The 25,875-nt window shown below is 33.6% G+C and overlaps 1 protein-coding gene across 4 annotated transcripts in view; it reads right to left on the reverse strand.

Annotated features, from left to right (window-relative positions):
- Nucleotides 1–25,875, reverse strand: part of LOC118192294 (uncharacterized) — a 113,677-nt gene that overhangs the window by 14,066 nt on the left and 73,736 nt on the right. For all 4 annotated transcript variants that reach the window (XM_085806602.1, XM_035363233.2, XM_035363241.2 and 1 more), the window contains 3 exons: nucleotides 16,962–17,148; nucleotides 12,693–12,818; nucleotides 150–683 (listed from right to left, as the gene is read on the reverse strand). In XM_085806602.1, coding sequence (XP_085662728.1) covers nucleotides 150–683; nucleotides 12,693–12,818; nucleotides 16,962–17,148 — 847 coding nt within the window. The remainder of the gene's footprint in view (nucleotides 1–149; nucleotides 684–12,692; nucleotides 12,819–16,961; nucleotides 17,149–25,875) is intronic.

A 25,875-nucleotide genomic window follows, 5' to 3' on the forward strand; every position in this document is an offset into this window, starting at 1 on the left:
CTGCTACACCAATGTATTATTATTATTATAATAACTGATATTACTACAGATACTTTCAGCATGATTAAAAAAGTTTCAAGAGCCAAAAAATAAAATAACCACAAAACATTTAATAGTAGGAATAATAATAGGGGAAATAATTCGGTTACCTTTTGCATCACTTCTTTTTAGAAAATGGAAGTTGGTCCTTTTTTTTCTTATCTTCCCACTGTTACTAAGAGATTTGTGAGGAGCTGATTTGACCATTTCTTTGTTTGGAAGTAAAAACTGACTTATCCAAGGATTTTTTGGTTTTGGTCTAGGTTTTTTCACAACAGCATAACGCTCAGGTAATTGTTTATATTCCACGGGATAAAAACGTTCATTTCCTACATTTGGCTGCTGCATGTAATACGCTGGATAAATCTGACCATCATTCTGATAATCTGGTAAGCTATATTCATTATCTGAATATTTCCTTCCTGCAGCTCTCTCACTGTTTAAAATTTTTTCCAATTGTACATCATCATATCGATTTGAGAGATCAGGGAAATCTTGTTGCAAAATGCGATTTTCCATATCAGGATTTTCATTATCTAAATACAGCTGATAATCTTCTTGATAACCTGGATGTCTATACAAAAATTCTAAGCCTAAAGCTGAGTAGTTAATTGGATTACTATATTCAGTTGCTTTTCTGGCATCTGTAAAATATAAATCATTCATTCTGTTACATATATTTATTTTAATTTAGTTTTAAACTAAATACTTTCTATCAAATTAGTATAACTTAACAAAGATTTACATGTCTTAAATATGTTTCAATCTTTCAAAGTCCCTATTGTTGTACTTGCTAATATATGGAATCATAAACACCATTGATACATTTGCTAATATATGAAATCATAAACACTGTTGAACCAAAAAAGAATTAATAATTTGTAAAAACAAATTGCATACTCATGTGTGTGTGTGTATATATATATATATATGTAATGTTTTCAGTTATTCCAACACATCGTGGGCGAATGGTGAGGCTATTCCATTACACGTTCTGGCAGATGGTTGACGAAGCTGGGATGATTGAATCACGGAGAAAAATGACGACTCAGGACTTTTCACTTTTAACAGCAAGCATATCTTTATTTTAATTTACAGCAGTATTCAGTAATTGAATTATTAGATACGACTGTCTTTAATACGTTATAACATTTTAACAAAGAAAGAGGAGCATAGCGGAGGAGTTAGCAGAACGAAGGCGAGAAGGCATCTGTGTAGGAGAACTTATGACGTAGCATTTATATGAAGGGTTATGTAACAGAGTAGCTTCTAGAAAAATGTAGAAAAACTTATGACGCAGTATTTACATGAGGAGGTTATGTAATAGGTGCGAATGTTCTAGAAGGTACTGGGTTAGGGGACGATCCTGAATTGCAGAAAATTAATTAAAGGTTGCTGGTTCGCAAAGAGCAAAGCCATCGTATTTTTTTTATATTTTACATCAAGAATTAATAATTTGTAAAAACAAATTGCATACTCATGTGTGTGTGTGTATATATATATATATATATATATATATATGCAGTAAAGAATATTAATTAAATAACAAATCTTTAGTTATAAATTTGTAAATCTTTGTTTAATTATTATTTAATTTGTTTATTACCAATGCATTAAATTAAACAGTATCCTGAGTTATGCTAAATATTTTAAATTTAGAAGCTGTATGTTAAAAATTCTTTCCATGTGCAAAATTACATAGTATAAATGTAACATAGCTCAATACATCAAATCATGTACAGCCTTGGAAATTTTGAGAATTCCAAGCATTCAACTATTTTAAACATGCTTCCATTTATGCAATTTTTTGTTAATTAAATCAAAGCTATTTTGACTTCACCAATATAGAAAATTTAAAAAATGTTAGGATAGCATTATTACTTGACGATTTAATAAGAATGATTCCTAAAGCAATAGCAAGACAATTAAGATTAATAACATGTAAAAAGGAATAGTGAAAAAGCAGCATTATTATTATACAGTAAGATTCAGAGAAGAATTTCTAAGAGAATAATCTAAAATTTTAGATTTTTATATGGTGAATATGTTTTCCCCCACCTCATAATTATTTGTGATATTTCAAAGTATATTCAATTTATCTCAGGTTGCTTCTTTATATCATACTGTGCTTGAAGTGACAAAATATAACCTAATTTTATTACTATTTTTAATGATTATTAAAAAAAAACAAAGATTATTAAACAACTATTTTAAACATGCTTCCAGTTATGCAATTTTTTGTTAATTAAATCAAAGCTATTTTGACTTCACCAATATAGAAAATTTAAAAAATGTTAGGATAGCATTATTACTTGACGATTTAATAAGAATGATTCCTAAAGCAATAGCAAGACAATTAAGATTAATAACATGTAAAAAGGAATAGTGAAAAAGCAGCATTATTATTATACAGTAAGATTCAGAGAAGAATTTCTAAGAGAATAATCTAAAATTTTAGATTTTTATATGGTGAATATGTTTTCCCCCACCTCATAATTATTTGTGATATTTCAAAGTATATTCAATTTATCTCAGGTTGCTTCTTTATATCATACTGTGCTTGAAGTGACAAAATATAACCTAATTTTATTACTATTTTTAATGATTATTAAAAAAAAACAAAGATTATTAAACAACTATTTTAAACATGCTTCCAGTTATGCAATTTTTTGTTAATTAAATCAAAGCTATTTTGACTTCATCAATATAGAAAATTTAAAAAATGTTAGGATAGCATTATTACTTGACGATTTAATAAGAATGATTCCTAAAGCAATAGCAAGACAATTAAGATTAGTAACATGTAAAAAGGAATAGTGAAAAAACAGCATTATTATTATACGATAAGATTCAGAGAAGAATTTCTAAGAGAATAATCTAAAATTTTAGATTTTTATATGGTGAATATGTTTCCCCCCACCTCATAATTATTTGTGATATTTCAAAGTATATTCAATTTATCTCAGGTTGCTTCTTTATATCATACTGTGCTTGAAGTGACAAAATATAACCTAATTTTATTACTATTTTTAATGATTATTAAAAAAACAAAGAGGCTGTAAGTTACTAACAGTAGCAAATACTTTATTCTATCAAAAATAAGTTATGGGACTTACAAATATGAGGTTATAATATTTTTAGATAAATATCGCCTTGCTATTATTGGAAATAAAATGATGGAAAGATGAGACAGGGAATCAGTATTTTTTTTTTCAAAATTTTTACACAATAATCAGTTAATATACTTAATGATAAAGACATAATTTAAAATACAATTTCAGATTGAAATAAGAATTTATGTTTTGAGACGAAAAAAAGGTTTAATAAAAATCTTTTAGAACATTGATATTAATGATATTTCATACAATGTACATATGAATAAACTACAGAACATTTTTTTCTTAATCAGATTTTCAGAATCTCACTCACTAAGAAATAGAAGGACAAAGCCTTTTTGTAGTTTCACATTAAATAATAAAGGATTGAAAAAAGTTCTATAAACATATTTGCTATTTAATTAATAATACTTCCTGAATAATATACAATTTTGAAAGTGAATACACTAAAGCAGAATTTTTTCATTCTTTCGAACATTTTTCCCCTTCATTTTTATCTGATGTTAAAAGTCATACTGTCTTCTTCCAAAGCAGATTTTTCTAGCATAAAATCATTTGCACTCCAATTTTACTGTTACAGTAAATACTTTCTTTTCATGCTCATTATATTATGTGAATTAGAAAGTTCTGTCCAATAACATAATTCCAAGTTTTAATATACATGCAAGTGTATATTACTGACATATATTGCTGTCTCTCTTTATCAATGCATTTATAAACATCCACTGCTGTAAATCAACTGAAACAAAAGTGTCTCATTTGATTACTGAGACATAATCATGTAAACACGGCTACTGACAAAGTTAATTTACAAAATTGTATTTTGTACAAATTTCAACAAGGAAGAAATGCTAAAGAGGCATGTTGAAATGTACTACCAGTTTTTGATGCAGATGTAGTTTTGAACAGAGTATGCAAGAGATCGTTTGGAAAACTTGAAGCAGGTGATTTCAACCGTAATGATCTGGGCAGCCAACTTTGATGGATGACGATATTGTCAAAATCATGATACAGAAATAGCCCACCAGCGGCCGAGCGGTAACGCCGCTGAACACTGGTAGTTCGGCCTGAGGTTCGAATCCCGCGAACGGGCTGGCTGCATGGGTGTTTTCGTGGTTTTCCCCATGTGTAACGTGTATACGAGCCAGTTTCCCTTAGAAAGTCCTCCATGAAAGGCATCCCTCCCTTTAGGCAGATAGCCCTAGTGAGCTTTGCCATAATTAAATACACACACACATGATACAGAAAGATCCATCTCTGACGACATCATAGGCTTCAGAAATGCTTAGTTAAGCCCAATAAACCATTTCAGACCATATTCGAAAACTAGGATTGGTCTATAAATATTCCAGGTGGGTGCCTCATGAGTTAAGTGAGAAATATTTGCATGATCAAGTCATCATATGCATATAGTTATGCATGCTTGGATCAAAACCAGCCCTTTTTGGATTGGATGATAACTAGAGATGAAAACTGGATTACCTACAAAAACATCATTAAGAAAAGAGCATACTGTAAGCTCAACAACCTGCCCCCTCCACCTCTAAACTGATTTTGAACCTGAGCAAGAGAATGCTATATGTATAATGGGACATCCAAGGACCAAGACATTATGAGCTTTAGAAACCTAAAAAAGCTTGGTTTGGAGAGCAAATGAACTTGAAATAAAGTAGTCACAGAAAAGAGGCTGATTATGTTTAAGAGGAAGCACATCATACTGAATCATGATGATGCCACACCACATGCTGCTATTGTGACTTGTCGGAAAATTGGATAGCTAGGTTGGAAAATTCTGCTTCATCCACCATACTCTCCAGACCTAGTATCTTCCAATTATCCCTTGTTTCGCTCCTTATAGAATTTCTTGAAGAGAGAAACACCCAAAACTAAAGCAGATGTCAGCCAAGCATTATTCCTCTAAAGCACAAGACATTTTTCAAAAATGGTGTCGACAAATTGCCATTATGCTGGCAAGAGGTTATAAGTAAGGATGTAAATTATATTCTACAATAAATTTGATTGAAGGTATGAAAAATGTATATTTTTCTCTCGTTTCTAAAACAGACAGAATTTTAAGGTAGACCTAGTACTAATAAAATTTATCTGCTTTTATAGAATAATTAATCATATATTCTTTTCTTAGAAGAAATTTTATACTATATGACTTTTAATAAAGAAACCAGCAAAATGCACTTACTTACATAATAGATATTACAAAATTACATAAACAACATGTCTAGTTATAAAAAAAAAAGTACAAATTACTTCAAAGGAAGGATAAACAAATAAACCTTCTAAGAACAAATTAGCTTTATACTAAAGATATATGGGAAAGTATATAGCTGGCAAAATAACTCAGGTAGCTTATATTTTAGGAGAAGAAGGACAACCTGATACTAACGATTTTTTTACTCCTTTAATGCAACATTTTCACAAACTCCAAGAGAAAAAAAAAATCACATTTCAAAAACTAGAAATACTATATGTTCACGAATATCATGCGCCACCGAACAAGATATGCACCCAATTTTTTCGATGCACCAAAAAGGATAAAATTTTCTGCGAATATGGAGCACATATTTTTATCAAACCCAAAGAGTGACAAAATGTTCAAATCATCTTGATTGCTTAAGAACAAGTCTCATTTTGTGTTTTTTTATTTCTAGTCAAACTATTGTACATTCTTCTGTTGTAGCGATATAGACAACGAAGAAGCATGTGCTTTACTTTTCCTTGCGATATCAGTTTTTCTCCAAGCACTGCAACTTCAACCATCTGCAAGCAGACACTGGCTCCAATTGAAATGGCTAAAACAACCCCCTTCCCTACTTTTGAATTGGAACTGGTTTGTGTACTGGGATTTTGTCTTCCTTATCAGTTGAGCTCCAATGCTGCTTCTTAGTCCAATGTTATGACTAAGAAGCCATATTTGGCAAAATCCATTCAGAGAATAATAGTTTGGTGAAAGTAGCAGTATATCCTCTACAAATCCCTGGCAGGATTTATTACTTGAGAAGGCACAATAGCATCATATAATAATATATTATCTGTGGATACTGTAGCTTCAAAAAGAAATAATTTATGGCGACCAACTTGCAGTTATCTGGCCTTATATTGTTTTATTTCGTGTAAGCTGCGCACCTCGATTTTTCCGATTAAAATTATCAACAACAACAACAACAAAACCTGTGCTTGTTATTTGTGAATATATAGTAATTCAAGAAATAATTAAATGCCAATGAGAATTCCTTTATACCCATAAGAGAAAAGTAAGACTTTCAGTGTTACATAAATCATGTGTATTCATTATACATAAATCTTTGCAATTCATTTTAATACACTTGTTGTACACTAGTGACTTAAGTTGTCTTTTGGGGATGATGTATAGCATTGTAATATATATATATACATCTGAGAAACTTAATGTAATTGTGTATGATATATTGGGTTATTTGAAATGTTCTGAGATCTTTCGGATCACAGAGCATTTTCTTTCAATTATTTTGTTACTGCTGATAAGGCATAACTAGTTTACTTGTTTATGCAAAGCATTCAAGGGCCATCTGCCTAAGAGAAGCGATGCATTCGTGGAGGACTTTCTAAGGGGAACTGGCTCGTGTATATGTTACACATGGGTAAAACCACAAAAATGCCCATGCAGCCATCCCATTCCCCAGAATTTGAACACCGGACCAAACTACTAGTGTTCAGTTATCATGTGTTGTGATGTGATTTTTTTTCCCTTTTGCAGACCTAAAAGTGGAGAACCCTAAAGTTCATTTTTGTCGAATTATGCTCTTTTTAACTTTAAAAAAGGGGGAAATATTAGTCAGACTGCTGTTAAAATTTGTGCTGTGTATGGAAAAAATGCTCTTTTTGAAGAAACAGTTTGAAGGAGGTTAGAAAAGTTTAAGCATTAAAATTTCAGTCTCAACAATAATATCCACTCTGCAAACAAGCACCTTTTTAAAAGAAGCTATTACTGAAAATCCATGCTATGCAGTTCAGAAACTATCAAACAGATTAAACATTAAAAAAAAAAAAAAAAAAAAAAAAAAATACAGTATATGATAATTTGAAGAAGGAGTTTGCGAGCTGCCATAATATATACCCTGCACTTAAACAGAAAGAATAATGCTTGCTTGCATTTCGGCATGATTTCAAGAAATGAAGAAGCTGAATTTTTTAAACAGCTCAATACTGAGGGAAAAAAGTGAGTACTATACAATAATGTTATAAGAAAAAGTTCACGGGATAAGCCAAAAGAATCTCCTTTAGTAACACTGAGAAGGGGCTCCATCTCCAAAAGTAGTGTTTCGTATATGATGGGATTACAAATGAATTACACAGCATGATTGCCACGAAATCAGACAATATGAATTCAAGAAAATATTTTCCCCAAATAGCAGTTTTAATAGCAAAAGTTGATTCAAAGCACCCAGAATTGACCAACAGCCGAAGTCATATCTTCCATTATGACAATGCTTGGTTCTTCACCTTAATGAATATCAGACAAAGACGATTTGAGAATAGGTGTACTGTGTCACCTCTCCAGTTACCAGACCTTGCTTGCCCCTCAGATTTTCATTTCTTCAGGTAACTTGTAAATTTTCTGAATGGTCTGGAGATTCTCAAACAGCTCAATAACTTCTTTACGAATAAAGCTGAAGATTTTTTAAAAAAGAAATTTTGCAGTTGCCAGAGGAATGGAGAAAAGCCACAGAATGAAATGGATCTTAAATGATTCAATTACTTTTTTTAAAAAAAAATTTGTACTGCTTTATTTGTATTTATCATTAAAACTTCACAGAACTTTTAGGATAAACCAATGAAACTATGATAAAACAAATAAGATTTAAATAAGGTGCCATAACAAAAGTTCAGGGAAAACATTAATTGGAAAGAAATCTAGACTTTTATTATACATTAACAGGAAATAATGATCTATTGCAACTTGTAAACACATATCACAATGTAATATCATGTCTTCAGTAAGGTGGTTATTAACAACCTAATTTACAGAATTTAGACAGTTCCACTTCTCCATGGATATGGTCTTCAAAGCATTGAAATCTTCAGAGAGTATTTTGTACATACAACCGCAATTCCAAGTAAACCTCAGAAGTTTTGTAAGGTAATTTGCTTAGACAGCTGATTCCCTTTAGTTTCAAGAAATTCGTCCCCTTCTCAATGTGAACGCAAGTTATTAGTCATTAAAAGTCAAATCCAGTATTAATGAGAATATTTAACAGTGCTCAATCCCTAATATATAGACATATTTAGAATGAGAAGATGAACTGAATGTTAAATTGTACTGTCTGTTTTGAAATACTCAGTTATCTTGCAATTTCCATAATTTCTTTTAAGCTGTTAATAGCTGTGCACTATCATGGAGAAAACAGAAATCATAGAAAGATACTTTTATTTATATATTTTTAATGAAAAGAAATGCTTTCAGATCAATACCTGCTCCAACTAATTTCTCAAAAAGCAATTTTGGCCTCGAAGAATAAATTACACTGCCTAAAGGCCAATACAATATGTCATTTTAGATAAATTATATTTACCTAAAAGACCTAATATTCAGAATTTTTAACACAATATTTGAATAACACAGTTATATATTTCCATGCTATTGAGAAACCTATTTTGTTTTGAAAATATTTTGATAGAAGTTTAAAAGTAATCATTAGGCACAGAATATTAATATATTTCTATTTGGAGGGGACACCACTACTTCCATTCCATTTATAAAATACAGTCATTTGCTTTTTTGAAATTTGAATAATCATTTTTATGCTGCCCAGCCAGTACAGCGGTTAGTGATGCTGATTACCGTAGTAATGGGCCCGAATTTGAATCCTGAGAGAACTTTTGGTTGTAATTGTTTGTCCCTTCATAGAGGCAACAGTGGCTCAATATAAGGTGCTTCCTTTATGAAATGGCCATCACTTCTGCCCTTGTAGTGGTGTACGGCTTATGGCTATTAAATAAAGTGCCTGGTCATTTAAAAAAAATTGTTTTTATAAAATATCATTATACACTGCTGACCAGCATAAATGCAACACCCTGAAGGAAGCATGCAAATAACATGAAATTTACAACATGCATTAGCGGAGGTGAGATATGGAAATGATGAGAATTTCAGTGCAGATGCATATCACGAGTGCCTGTGGCACCACTTCAAAGCGCTATTTAAGGCTTGGAGTTTTCGACAATTGTGTTTTTCTTGTAGTTGAAAAAAGAAAAAAAAAAAAAGGATCAATGCCTTGTAGTAAACAGCGATCATCGTTTGATCAAGTATCCGAGTTCGACAGAGAAAGGATAGTGGCCTACCGAGAGTGTGGATTATCTTTCAGGGAAATCAGTAGTCGTATTGGATGAAACCAAACAACTGTAATGCGAATATGTGATCACTGGATTCAGGAGGGTACGACGGACCGACGTGTTCAATCGCATACACCTCAGTGCACCCCTTCACGTGATGATAGGAACATTGTGCACATGGCAGTGACGGATCGCTCAGTCACATCACAAATCATAGCACAGCACATTCAGTCTGTAACGCATCATCCTGTGGCTGCGTGCAGCATTTGACGCTGTTTACAGCAGAGTGGTCTGTCTGCAAGACGTCCATTGCTTTGTCTAACCTTGATGCAGAACCACAGACGTCTCTGCCACCAATGGTGCGATGAAAGAAGGATGTGGACGGCAGAATGGAACGAAATTGTCCTTATTGACGAGTTACGCTTCTGTCTTCAACCCCACGATGGTCGGATTCGAGTCTGGAGACATCGTGGAGAGAGGATGCTGAACAGCTGTGTTATGCACCACCACACTGGTCCTGCACAGGGTATTATGATATGGAGTGGTATTGGATATCACTCTCGCACTACTCTAATATGCATTGCTGGTACTTTAAACAGCCAGCGCTACATCTCCGAGGTGTTGGAGCCAGTTGTCCTTCCTTACCTTCAGGGCTTGCCCACAGTCATATTTCAACAGGATAATGCACAACCACATGTGACATGCATTGTCCAAGGGTTCTTCGTCAATCGCCAGATTGAATTGCTTGCCTGGCCGGCTCGCCTTCTGGATCTTGCGCCGATAGAAAACACATGGTCCAGGGTTGCTGAACGATTGACTCAGATTACAGCCCAAGCTGCCACATCAGATCAACTTTGGCAACGTGTGGAAGTGCTTGGTCTGCTGTATCCCAAGAACACTCCAAAGTCTCTTTGAATCAATGCCGAGGCATGTGGCAGCGGTGATCTCCAACAATGGACGGCTACTCTGGCTACTGATTCTGGAAAGAACCACACTTCACAGAAGTCTATAATTTAATCATTTGATACTTGGTCAACATGTTATCTACTAAATAAACTTTGTTGTGATCTCTCTTGTCTTTCTTGGTGTTGCAATTTGGGTGGCCAGCAGTGTATATAAAAATAAATACTACAACTTGAATATTTAAAAATATGATTGAAAACCAAATTTTCTTCAAATAATGGAAATATAATTATTTATAAAGAATGTTGAAATATATATATACAGGGTGTTTCATAGATCATGGGGCAAACTTGGAGAGGTGATGGAGTGTACTAAAACATGCATTTTTTGTATAGGAATGTAGGGTCTAAAGTGACGGGTTAAGGCAGGAATGCAAAAAAATGACATAAAAGGAAAATGTGTTTATGTACAAAATCAATGCAAAGTGCTTCTTTGCAGTAATACAGTATTCACAATAAATGTTCAAAAAAGGGAACACTAACAATAATAGTAACTACAGTTGTGATTGGCTGGCAATGCAGCAATAGAAGGCGGTAGTAAGCGAGACAAACCACGATATGATGCATCAGAGGATCATTCGCAACTTTGATGTCGAGCGTGATGGGTGAGTTTACGCATAGGGAAAAAGCTGACATGCATCTCATGTATGGTGCTGCTGATGGGAACAACACAGCAGTGCTATGGTTGTACCAGCAACGGTTTCGGAACAGGCGTATGCCAAAGCTCACAATGTTCGAGAGGTTGCATCAGTCTCTGTGTGAAAACGGGTCATTTGAAGCCACCTCTGACACTAGGAGTGTAAGAAGTGGTGCATGACAACCTCGCATTGAAGAATTCATCTTGAACATTGTGCATGAATCACCTCAGACACGAGCTATTGAACGTCGTCTGCAGCTGAGTCCTTCCACCTTTTGGAGAGTATTGCATCCATACCATTTACAGAGAGTCCAAGCCTTGTAAGAGACAGATTACCCTCTTTGAGTTCATTTCTGTCATTGGTTCTTGCAGCAGTGTGCGGCACAGGTGGATGTGCTAGCTCTAGCACATCCTGCACATTTGCTGTGACGAAGGTGGATAGGAATTTTTCCATCAGATGTGCTATTCACGGACGAGGCAACATTCTCACAGGACAGCACCTTCAATAGTCACAACATGCATGTGTGGGCAATTTATAATCCACACGGCACACGTCCACATGCATTCCAAACTCGCTTCTCCGTGAATGTGTGGGCGGGTATTGTTAACGACTATCTCATAGGCCCATACCTCTTACCTGCACATACAAATGGCTTATGTTATCATATCTTTCTGCAAGAGGTGCTACTGGAATTGCTGCAGGATGTTCCGGCTGCCGTTCATGATCGCATGTAGTTCCAGCATGATGGTACACTAGCCCATAACCACGTGCGAGTCCGCAATTACTTAGATGGGACATTTCAGCGCCGATGGATTGGCTGTGGTGTTGGTGTTTTTAATTATGGCAAAGCACACTAGGGCTATCTGCCTAGAGGGAGGGATGCCTTCGTGGAGGACTTTCTAAGGGAAACTGGCTCGTATACACGTTACACATCGGGAAAACCACGAAAACATCCATGCAGCCAGCCCATTCGCGGATTCGAACCTCGGACCGAACTACCAGTGTTCAGCGACTTTACCGCTGGACTTATTCGATGGCCACCCTGTTCGCCAGATTTATCCAGCTTGGATTTTTTTTTTTTTTTTTTGTGGGGCCACTTGAAGAGCATCATTTACGAGACTCTCGTTGATCCATTGGAGGACCTCACTGCACAACTACCCATTGCGGCTGCAAGCGTGCACGAAATGCCTGTCATTTTTCAAAATGTTCATCAGTCCCTTCTGCAACATTACCAAGCATGTATTATTGCTGGTGGTTGCAATTTTGAACATTTATTGTGAATACTGTATAGCTACAAAGAAGCACTTTGCGTTGATTTTGTACATAAACACGTTTTCCTCTTGCATCATTTTTTTGCGTTCCTGCCTTAACCCGTCATTTTAGACCTTACATTCCTATAAAAAAATGCATGTTTTAGTATGCTCCACCACCCTTCAATTTTGTCCCAAGATCTATGAAACAACCTGTATATGCACACATGGGTACTCTGAAAACATTTATCAGAGCTCTAAATATTCTTGTATTCATAACGCTGAAATAAAAAGAATGTTAAAAACTCAAAAAAAAAAAAAAAAAAAAAAAAAAAAAAGTATTAGAGTTAATTAGTTTACCTGAATCATAAATCACTGAGCCAGGTATATCTGTGTGACTTGTCATTGCATACATTCTAGTATAAAGTTTTTCTTTAAAGCGTAACTTACAGAAATCAGCCCTAGACTGATCATGAACACTTGTTCCTGAAAGTTTAAAACAGAACATTGTGAATTAAATCTTCTTAAAATAATACACATATATACAGTCAATAAAAAATTATAAATATACTACTGTTATTTCTTACTCTCTTTTGAATAGCGAGCATTCGAAGAAAGTAATTCTTAATTTATTTATTTATTTTTTTTTTGTATTCTTGCAACAAATGTAATTCTGCTCACTGAATAATCCTCCACCAATGAATTTAGTGATTAGCAATAGCAGACTCATTCAGAATATGATTAATTATATTTCTTCATAAAAAAATATTTATTAATAGTCTTCATTTAATTCCTACTCTGAAAACATTTATCACATGTAACAGAAAACTGAGAGCAATCCTTTTTCACAATCACACAAACACTTAGTCTGATGTGCGCATAATGTTTCAATAATCAATGGCTAATAGGTGAGGTACCACTAACCAGATGACCCACTACTAATGAATTCTAAGAATGGCCAAAGAGTATGCATTCAAAATACTAACTTAAGTCTTCATTTAATTACTCTAACTATATATAACAGAATTCAGATAGCCATACTATTTCATATTCACTTAAATACTTGTCTTGATGTGTGTATTATGTTTCAACAGCCTAACTGATGGCTAACAGGTGAACTACCATTAACCTGCTGATCCATTCCCAATAAATTCTGAGATTAGTCATAGCACATTCATTCAAACTATTGATTAAATATACCTCTTGATTAAAACATATTACTTAATAGTCTTCATTTAACTACTCTGACTGTATATAACAGAATACTGATGGCCATACTATTTCATACAAACATTTGTCTTGAATAGAGTGTTTGTTAAATTTCAAACCAATGGCTAATACAGGACAGATCACCTACTGCAATAGATACAGCATGGTAGGTCACCTGTTGTAAGAATACCTTATTTTCTAATAAATATTTGAAGATAAATAATGAATAAATTGTGTTTAATTAATTTACTTTCTTAAAATATAATGCTGAAGGGAAAACATCTGGAAAAAACTAACATATAAAAAAAAATGCAAAATGATACTTCATGCAAATTTTTCATATCTCTAGCTAAGGAACTGAGACAATCATTTGCAACTTGTTAATAATGTGCAGCAATGGGATACAGCATACATTAATTACTTGCATGCGTTACTTATTATGAAACTTATTAAGACAGAAATGAGAAAAGTCTTTTATCTCAGCTTACCGAAAAGAAGCATAATACTAAGCTGATCCAGAAAGTAAGCATTGCTTGTGCATATCTCCCGTGTGACAGCACAAAGGTTGCACATGAGTAGTTACATAGTTAAATTCGAGAATGAGTTAGCCTAGTCATTTTATCTGTTTATGTTACTATTTTATGTCGATGTTTGCTCGCAATCATGTATAAAAAACAATCGATCGACTGCCAGCTGTCAAATAAAAACAGTTATCACATTTTTTATAGCGAGAATCGTTTGACCTTGTGAAATTTATCATCAGATAAGTGAAACTTAAGGAGAGAACATAATGAGTGAAGGTATGGTGTGAAAGTAGGTTAGGATGTTTAATGAAAGACAGGAAAATGTCCACAACGAGAAGTGCAGTAGATGCCCATCATTGATCCTTGAGCAAATGTTGTGCTGCATCAAGGACAAAGCTTATTCTGATTCATGATTTCCGATTAGTCAATGAATTTTCAAAACATTTTACAATCTTTAAGAAACGAAATTGTGACTGTACATTTGTACTACAAAAAACTGTAATGCTCTAAACATGCTCAATAGGAGAGAGATCTGGTGACCTTTCTGGCCAAAGTAATGTTCAGCAAGCAGTAGAAACGTGCAGTGTGGGGGTGGGCATTATCTTGCTGAAATGTAAGCCCGGGTTTCGTGACATGAAGGGCAACATAATGGGCCTTAGAACTTCGTCGACGTACCGCTGTGCTGTAAGGTTGTGACGGATGACAACTAAAGGGGCCCTACTATGAAATGAAATGGCAACCCAGACCATCACTCCTGGTTGTCAGCCTGTCTGCCGTAAGACAGTCAGGTTGGTATCACACCACTGTCCAGGGCATCTCCAGACTCGCCTTCGCTGGTCATGGTTCAAAGCGGGACTCATCACTGAAGACTATTCTATTCCAGTCAGTGACATTTCATTGCGAATGAGCCCAACCACTGCAAACAGGCTTGAAGTTGTACAGAGGTCAATGGTAGTTGGTGCAAGGCACGCCGTGACCTCAGCCCCCTTTCTGTGAGCCGTCTATGAGCAGTCCTTGCGGTCACTAAAGCACTAGTTGGATGCACAATCGATGATAATGATGCACCTGGAGCTATGAGTACCGCTCTGACAATTGCTCAGTCTTCATGTTCTATCATTTCTCTAGGCCTACTGCTTCCTGCTTGGCGCTGTGTGCGGCCATGGTTCCCCCATTCCTGCCAACATCGTCTAATAGTGGCATCGCTCCTGCTTAAATGTCGAGCTATTCGCCAATAAGGCCAACCGGCTCCTTTGAGTCCAACTACACGACCTCTCTCAGATTCTGACATCTGCACATATCATTCACGCACCTGTATGCGAGGCACAGTTACTGTCTGCCAGAGTACACAAAATGAAATTTGTGAAGAATTTATGACCTAGAATCGTAATTCCTCCTCTTAAATATCCTGCCAGTTGAGCAGATCAGATGCGCTGTAGCGAGAACCCTTCATTCATGGGCAGCCAAAATGTAAAATTTTGCATTTTCCGTTGAAACCTGTATGCATATCAATTTGTGTTCAATTTGCTTTATACCTTCTTGGTGCATCTTTTTTCTTTTCTTTTCTTTCTTTTTTTTTTTTTTTGTTTAACAGTGTATATAAAAACTCAAAAGATCTTTATTAAAAACTGTAATATACAGAAAAATATAAAACATCAAATACAGTTAAAAACAGTGTAAAAAAATTGTTTTAGAATAAAAATTAGATTTTCTATGCAAAAGCAAGCAATTTGGCCAGCGGGCAGAAAAACAGATTTTTCTGAGCACGAAACTGAAAGTTTACTTTTCCCCACATAGCAAAAAGAAACTGAAGTTGGTGCAGAAATTGTAGACTTAATTCAATATTCTACTAAGTTTCAAATGTAAACAAATGGTAGCTTCATTAGACAATTTTAAATTGTCGATAATTCTACAACTATTGAATGTTGGTTGACTAAAGGCATAAAAACCTGAACCAGAACATTTGAACAACATAATTCAATCACTTTTAAAGCAAAAAATACATAACTTACAAACATATAAGAATAAAAATATTGAGCTCACCGAACCCAGTAACAGAGTGGGTACATATACACACACTTTTGGTGTTGCTAATTGCAACCAAAAAAGCAGGTGCATATTTACATGTTATTGAAGTCAATATATACAAAATTTCAATGTTCTAAGGCAACTTGTTTTTGAATTATGCAAGATACATACATATGTACTTACATACAGATGTCATAAAAAATTTCTTCTGAATCCATTTTAAATGCATTTTACAATCCGTTTTGGGAAAAAGAGTCCTTTACTCTACCTGTGCATACAGATATCACTCAAAAATACTGAAATGTATTTGAAAACGGTCAAAATGGATACTTTTGTTGAAACATGATGCCTAGAACTTTTCACAATCACAATACTTCATTTACTGCACAGAAGGAAGTAAAACTATTAAACATGTTAAAATGAAAACAAAACTACTGTACTAAAAATACGAGAAAAACAGGAAGCTGGAATATTTGAACAGGTAAGTAACAGCAATGCAGTTGCTTGCCTATTTAAAGGAACTGCAATGCTCTAAATACTGCAGTGCTGCACATAAGCAAGCAACTGCAATGATGTAGCCTGTCTGCTGCAGTTAAATGGAAAATGACTGTCTAATCTGATGAGTAAAATTTCATTATAGATAGTACTGATAATAACAGATGAAGCTGGCACAATCTGCATCAAAAGCTTAAGAAAAATTTTAGCAGAAAAGTGACAGAATGGAGTAATGACACAGACATATTTTTGATTTCACAATCTGACTCTACCACAACTAGGGTAATAATTTCATCACGCTGAAACTATCAGTAATGTCTTTTAATATACAGGAATGAAACAATTATAAAGTTTCCAAAAAAAACATTCAGCCTACCTTTTACAAAATCAAATTTAAGATCAGACTTATTTGAAGAACCATGGCAGTCAGATACCCAGTAGAGAAAGATATCATTCCCTTTTCCTTGTACGCTGATGACAAGTGGTGATGTTTGAGTACCAACAACCATCTGAATAGGTTTTGGCAAAAGTGGTTTTCCACTTCGTCCATCTAATATGGTTGTCTGAAAGCAAACAAAGGGAATATATCACTAAAAGTTTCAAAACAATAAACTGAAAGCAAAGGAAAGATATAACCAAAATTTTGGAAAATATTTAACCATCCCCCAAGTCATAGTATCCTCACCATTTCTGGTTAACTGTCCCCTTTATTTTTTTGGCCTGTGTCCTTTCAAACAAACACAGCAACCTCTTCACTTGTAATAATAACGCACTAGATATCTTCTGAATGCAATTTATGGGTATTTATTTTAGATATTTATTGCATTTCATCCATTATTAAAAATTTTCAAGCAATATGGAAATAGAATGATAACAATTAAAGATTTTTTAAAGTATTTATAGACCTAGTACAGCATGTAAAGATTCTCTCCACAGCATGTGCAGCAGTACATCATGAAAGAACTTGCTACTTGCATGAAAAAAAGTATAACTTGATATGATATTTGAGGTCACATTTGTACAACACTAAAGCAATAGTTTAAAACTCTCATTCCCTTGAATTAGAAAAAAGAACATACAATGTTAATCAATATAAGAAAAGGATAAAGAAACATGATTTAGTATGATTTTGTTAAGATGCATGACTATGTAGTAAATGTTTGTTTCAAAAGTGTATGTGTAACCAAATTTTTCAAGAGTTTTTTTAATTGTCTACTTGCTTTGCAGCACTCTCTTACTGCCCTCCTCCCTCATCTCCAGATATTCTCAAAACCAACCACACAGCAGTAACTCCAATGTTGGGAAACTATGCTTTAAGAAAAAAAAAAAAAAAAAAAAAAAAAAAAAAAACCCTCACATTTTACTTAAAATTTAATCCAAATATTATGAAGACATATAAATAATAAATAAAGAAACTGTAATAAAATGGTTGAGCAATATTAAATTCAATAATTGAGAGGTCAGGAACTTGTATACCATTCTCTTTTGAAAAAATGTCCTTGACTGCTTGAACTTTTTGTCTCCAAAATAGGAAAGCTTATGTAACAACTTACTTTTTGCACATTTAAATGTAAACTATGGCTTGACCATAAGTAATTGATTAAGTCATGATATTATAAGAAAATAATCAGTCAGCCATAATTATAATACCTATGATGTGCAATAAATTGAAGTATCACTTGCTAAACAGTGGTAATATATATATATATATATATATATAAAAACTTAAGCTTTCAGATTTTTTGGCTAATCTTTGGAATATGGTAACAGGTAGTTTGGCGACATTTTGGAGGCGATAAAGGTTACTACCTAGGACTTTGGGAATAATGTGAGAAGTACTCAGTTCCGATTACGCATTATTTTGTGTGAGGGAAATGAGAGATCATGAGATATGCCATGTGACATTAATGAACGAATTACAGTTCTTTAATCGGAAAAGGGGGTAAATTTGGAAAAATATCTGCAATACTATAGTATTTTGTATTAAGCTTCATTGTGTGTTGTGTGAAAGAGTGTTGATTAATTTTTGGATCGCATGGCGCTATCTAAAGTGAATTTAAAATTTTTAATGCGTTTATCTGAAAATTCAAAAGAATTGGTTGAATGGTGTATGAGTGTAGGATTAATTGCGGATAAGTATGAATGTCCAACATGTGGGAATGAAATGAGATTGTGTGAAAGGAAGGATATTACAGATAAGTTTGAATGGCGGTGCAAGAAATCTGGTGAAAATGGACATTTTGTGATCCGCCATGCACTCAAGATTCTGTAGAAGATTAGGTAAGTTAGTATTTTTAATCATTTGAAGATATTATTTTTATGCATTGTTCTAAATGTAAGGAGTAAATAAAGTAATATGGTATTATTGGAAAATTGTTATTAGCTATGATTTAGTTTAAAGTAATCAGGATTGTAAGCTAATTTTTATTAATTTAATGTATGTGCTTATTTTATTTTAAGTAGTGTTTAATTTAATTATATTTTAATTTAATGATTGTTATTTTGTGAGTTATATGTTTGTAGTATTTTGGAATACGTTTGAGTAGAAGTAAATGTGCATGGAAAGAATTTAAATATTTGACACTAAGTATTTGGAACCATTTTTAATATTTGCGTTATAAATTGGCAGGTGAGGTTTATAATAGATAATTTAGAGGGAAAAGTTTTTGGATATTTTATTTATTTTATACGTGCAAATGTTCATCCTTGGAAAGGGTATATACTTTTTCGCGATCAGGTAATTTCATATATGTTCTTTTTACTGAATTTAAAGATTCACAAAATTTTCATGCATTTTCATGAAATTTTTCTAATTTATCAGGAAAAAAAGCAGTGTACATGGATATAGTGAAGAGTGTGCGCAATGCCATTTTTGTTCAATTCTGAGATTTTTTTTTAAGTAAAAATAAGTCGACGTGTACATGGTTTAATTATATTTTAATTAAATCATAGTTATTTTGTGAATTATATGTTTGTAGCAATTTGGTATACGTTTCAGTGGAAGTAAATGTGCATGGAAAGAATTTAAATATTTGACACTAAGTATTTGCAACAATTTTTAATGTTTGCGTTATAAATTCGTTGGTGACGTTTATAATATAATAGATAATTTAGAGGTAAAAGTTTTTGGATATTTTATTTATTTTAAACGTGGAAATGTTCATCCTTGGAAAGGATATATATTTTTTCGTGATCAGGTAATTTCATATATGTGCTTTTTACCGAGTTTAAAGATTCACAAAATTTTCCTGCATTTTCGTGCAAGTTTTTGTAATTTATGAGAAAATAGCAGTGTAGGTGGATAAAGTCAAGAGCGTGTGCAATGCCATTTTTGTGCAATTCTGGGATTTTTTTTTATGTAAAAATAAGTCGACGTGTACATGGTTACTGTGTATGTGCGAATCTGAAAAACGCGGCAAGGAGTTTGCGATTTTGCACTTTTTCCCAATTTTGCAGTTAATATTTGTCATGATTAAGCAGTTTTGTTCCATGAAATTTCTAGCATAAGTGTAATTCGGCTAGCAGATTGTTGGAAAAAGTGTTGAGTAAATAAAAAGAAAAGAAACATGTCTTCACGAAGTAAAAAAAAACGGCGGAAAAAAAAATTAAGGGTTGCTGTAGCAGAGTTGGTCGCCAAATTTTCGCCAAGTTACCATAATCCAAAGATTAACTGATTTTTTTTTTTTTTAAAGGTAACACATGTTTTGTGTGTTACCTTTTTTTATTAAATATCATGCTCTTCGCACTTAAACCACGAAACTCAGTTCAACAGCAATATTGCAAAATAATTTTAAGATGAGCATATCTTTAGAATTTTCAATACACAGTCACGTGCGCTGGAGATAAAAATGTGCCCCCACCCGGAGCAGTGTTGCCATTGCTTGCTTTGAAATCGCTAAGTTTGTTAATAAAAAATTCTTTAATGTCTGAGAAAATATGAAATAGATAATAAAACAGATTCCACATTTGGGCGTCCAGATGCCCATATTCGGTTGAGGATTATGTTATTCAAAATTTGATGGCTCGAAGTACTGTTGTTTTATCTCAATGCGAGAATATATACATATATTTATGCAGATTCTTCATTACATAATTTTGTTAAATAAAATACAGGGCGATAATTTCGTTAAATAAAATACAGGGCAATAATTTCGTTAAATAAAATACAGGGCGATAATTTTTGGTGGCAACAATTTGAAAAATGAACCTACATTTAATGCAAAATGCCAAAGCTAAATTAATAGTCCTTCTGGACAAATTGCCCCTTTGGACTAAAAAAAGTACACATGGGCTATTTATCTTGGAGACAATACTTTCATCAAATTCCTTTAAAGGAAAGCATGTAGGTAAATTAAATACATCAAAGCATTCAAAGCTTATCTGATTTGATGATAAAAATCAAATGCCTGCAAAATTTAAAAGTCAAGATTATAGCTCTCAAAACTGGGAAATTTTTCATGCAATAAATACTACAGATATTGTTACAACTCGAACGTGAAATGAGCGAAAGTTTCTCTTCTGCCAGTGGCAACGAGGAGTCGAAAAACGAACTTGGAAGAGAGCGGTCGCTCGCTCGGTTTCTCTCGATAGAATTTGATACGAATGGGGGATAATCCCCATCTTTTGATTTGAAATTAATCTTATGTATATATTGTTATAAAAGATGTGTGTAAATAAAAGTCATTAAGACTTAATTGAAGTAGTGATTTGAATCGAATATAGAAATCGAAAGCTCTTCCAAATAGAACTATGGATTCTAGAATAAACATATTTTAGTGGTGCCTTCATCACCGGACTTTTGGATTAGAATTTCGAAGATTAGCAGATGGATTACCTGTAAACAGGTAAGCAATTCCTTTTTCTTTGAAAATTTGGAAAAAAAACCGAGTTTCAATATTGTGATTAATCAATTTTAAACATGGAAGCTTTAGACAAATTGAAGCAGAAACGTACGAATGAACGCAGTAGTGTTACGAAATTAATTACAAAAATAGACTCTTTGTTGTCAGAAAATATCGAAAACACAAACATTGAGGAATTGCAGGAGATGAATGAAACTATTCTCGAAAGAGAAAACACATTGAAAATGTTGAATTTACAAATCGAAACTCAGTTAAAAGATGCTAACGAATTTGAAAAAGATATTACTGCAAGGGATAAATACAATGAACAAATTATGTCTGCAAAGTTTAGAATTAAAATAAGATTAAATAAATGTAATGAAAATTTGTCTGTGAAAAATGCATCAGATGCAAATTCTTTGAACACTTCCGTTTCTGAAATAAATGTATCGTCATCGGCTATGAAATTGCCAAAGTTAAATATTCCAAAATTCTCAAGAGATGCAGGAAAATGGTTAGAATTTTTTAACAGTTTTCAAGCTGCAATTGATCAGAACAAAGCGTTAAGCAAGATTGAAAAATTCGTATATTTAAAATCATTATTGATAGGGCAAGCATATAATGTTGTTGAAGGATTTCAGTTAACCGAACACAATTACGATTCGTGCTTAGAACTTTTAAAAGAACGCTTTGGAAAACCAGAGAAAATTATAAAATCACATATGAATAATCTTTTGGACACAGAACCAGTTAAAAATTCTTCTAAATTAAATACACTAAGAAGATTACATGATGCTTGTGAAATAAACATTCAAAGCTTAAGTAATTTAGGAGTAACTTCAGGTTCCTACGGACACTTGTTAAATCCGATATTATTGAAATTATTGCCTCATGATTTGATTCTAGAATATCATCGAAAGCGTGATCCAAAAGAGGAATCTGATGTTGCAGGTTTAATTGCTTTTTTGAAAAACGAAATTGAATGCCGCGAACAAACGCACGCAGTTAACAAACCAGAACCGAAACTCGTTCCATTGAACGGAAAGAATAAACACTTCGACAAACACAAAAGTAATTATAAATACACAAACAATAAGTTTAACTCTTAAGTTAACCCCTCGTCGGCGGCAGAATTATTAGCTCCGGTAAAAGAAGAAAACTGTATTTTTTGCAAAAATAACACACATAATAGTGAAAAGTGTAATATGAGAGTGTAAATGAAAAACGAAATGTTCTGAGATTACAAGCTCGATGTTATGTTTGTCTGGCTCAAGGTCATTGATTTTCTGATTGTTCTGAGAAGAACTCTTGTGTATACTGCAACAAAAAACATAATGCAACCCTTTGTTACAAAAATGAGAAAAAACCCAAAGCATCTCAATCAAAAGGTGTAGAAAATTCAGCGTGCAATCACATTAGCATCGGTAGGAATAAAATATTTTTACAGACGGCGACAGTAGAACTTAAAAGTAGGTCACGCAATAAATTAGTTCGTTGTTTATTTGATAGCGCTAGACAACGCTCGTATATTCAGAAGCGTCTGTCTAAACAACTGGAATTAAAAGTCGTGGGAAGGGAAGAAATAATGATTCATACTTTCGGATTTCAAGTGCCTACCAAACAGAACTGTGCGCGAGTAGAAGTAAAAATAAAAAACATTTTCGATAACGAGGAACTAATTATTCAGGTTTTAGGGACTGATGAAATATCAGTGCTGAGCTAGACTATCCTCCGGAAAATATTCGGGAGTTGTTAAAAGATAGGGGAATAATTTTAGCGGATGTTGATCACGAATCTTTAGATAACAACAACATATCTTTACTCATTGGAGCTGATAATTATTGGAAATTAGTAAAAGACACAATTGAACGTTTAAACTCATCATTAATTACAATGGAAACCAAAATGGGTTGGATTTTAATGGGAAAATTGTTTGATCATACCGACGATAAGGAATATGTAACTAATGCTGTCACAGTGACTTCTTTATTAATTCACACATCGAAGATTGAAAATTTGTGGAAATTAGATTTATTGGGAATTCAAGACCCTGTTGAAACAAAATGCAGAAAGGAAATGGAAATTGCCACATTGAATCATTTTAACGAAACTGTTACCTTTAAAGAGGAAAGGTATGAGGTTCAGTTGCCTTGGGTAACAGAAAAGGACTGTTTAAGTCAAAATTTGGATATTGCTAGACAGCGTTTAAACAGTACGACACACTGGTTGATACAAAAGGGCAAATTCGAGGATTACGAAAATGTTTTCACAGATTGGTTAAATGAAGGAATTATAGAAGAAGTCCCTGAACACGAAATGAATAATCAGTGTCACTATTTATCACATAAAGAGGTATTCAAAGAAACTTCGACCACGAAATTGCGACTGGTATTTGATGCTTCCTGTAAAGACAAAAATTCGCACTCACTTAATGATTGTCTAGAAAAATGTCCAAATTTGCTAGAACAAATTATTCCTATAATTTTAAGATTTTGCAAGAATAGAATAGGAGTTATTTCAGACATAAGAAAGGCATTTTTGCAAATGTCAGTGAATAAGAGTAATCGTGATTTCTTACCATTTTTATGGTGGAAAGACTTTGACAAGAAGGAACTTATGAGTTTTTAGACATAAACGCGTTGTTTTTGGATTGAATTGCAGTCCCTTTTTATTGGCTGCTGTATTAAGCCACCATATTGATCTAAATTCATCTAAATATCCTGAAACAGTGGAAAATTTAAAAGAATCATTCTACGTAGATAATTGCATTACATCTGTTTTTGATGAAGTGACACTTATGCGATTCATCGAGGAATCGAAACAGATATTAGATTTTGCATCATTCGATTTGAGAGGGTGGGAGCACACTTCTCTTTTGAAATCTGAAGACAGTATAGAACCTACTCCTGTGTTAGGAATTTTGTGGGATAAGGAAGATGACAGACTTTTCTGTGAGGTGAAGACTGATACTTACAAACCAGTGAATCTTACTAGAAGAAATATATTGTCTGCGGTACATCACATTTTTGACCCCATGGGTTTTCTCTGCCCTATAACGCTAACACCTAAACTACTCATACAAAAGACATGGCTGTTAAAAATTGGGTGGGATACAAATATACCCGAAGACTTAGGAAAAAAGTTCTATTCGTGGATTGATGATTTGTCACTTTTATCCAGTATTAGAATTCCAAGGGCTTTAGATATAAATGGAAATGAAAGTCTTAGTCTTCATACGTTCTGTGACGCAAGTAAACAAGCCTATGGATGTGTGATTTATTTAAGAAAAGAAACAAGTGAAAATGTATCGATGTATTTTCTTCTAGCTAAAAGTAGAGTGAGTCCATTAAGAAAAATGACCATAAATCGTCTAAAATTATTAGCCTGCTGTATAGGAGTCAGACTCGCAGCTCTTGCTTTACAAACACTCAAATTAGACAACATTCGAAGGAACTATTGGACAGATTTGAGTACTGCACTTTCTTCGATCCAAAGAGATGGCCATTGGGTGCCATTTGTTGCAAATAGAGTAAAAGAGATACGAAAATGTCATCGGAATCTGAATGGCATCACATTCCAGGAAATTCGAATCCAGCAGTTATACCATCACGAGGGTGTTCGATTAAGAGTTTTGTGAAATCTCGCTTGTTGCAAGGGCCAGAATGGCTTATGAAAACGATGAAGAGTGGCCAACTAGTGAAGTGATCACTAAAGAAGAAAAAATTATGAAAGAAAAGCGAAAGAACATTATTTCGACTTTGGCTAATATCACCGCTGAAAAATGGTATCTGATTTACTTTTCAAGTTACTTTAAAATTGTGAGAATGATTTCTTGGATTCTAAGATTCATAAATAATTGTAGACATGGAGGAAGAAATTATGGCAAAACCCTGAGTGTTGAAGAATTGGACATTGCTGAGAAGAAATTAGTGAAGATCGTTCAACAAGAAGTATTCTCTAGTGAAGAACAGTTGAAGGGACATTTTACTTTCAGAGATGAAGAAGGGATTATAAGATTGAAAACGAAGATTTTGAGAAGACATGATGATGAAAACTTCCGGTGCCCCATTGTACTTCCACCCAAACATGAATTAGTAGAAAGAATGATACAAAACTACCATTTACAACTTTTACATGCTGGTACTCAAGTTCTTTTGACCAATATTCGTATATTCGTCAAAAATTTTGGATATTAAAAGGAAGAAAAACAGTACAAGGAGTCATATCGAAGTGCGTTCGGTGCAAGAGACACTCGGCGAAAGCTCTTGATACAGTGCCTTGTCCTCTCTCAGAAGATCGAGTCAGAGATGCTTATGCATTTGAGGTGACAAGTGTTGATGTAGCAGGACCACTTTATTTAAAAGAAAATAGAAAAGCTTGGATCTTGCTTTTTACTTGTGGAGTTTATCGTGCGGTTAATTTAGAATTAATTGAAAGCGGATCTTGCTT

Source organism: Stegodyphus dumicola, chromosome 12 (genome assembly GCF_044657685.1).
Source record: "Stegodyphus dumicola isolate Sdum_Otavi_A_Nest chromosome 12, ASM4465768v1".
Lineage (NCBI taxonomy): Eukaryota > Metazoa > Arthropoda > Arachnida > Araneae > Eresidae > Stegodyphus > Stegodyphus dumicola.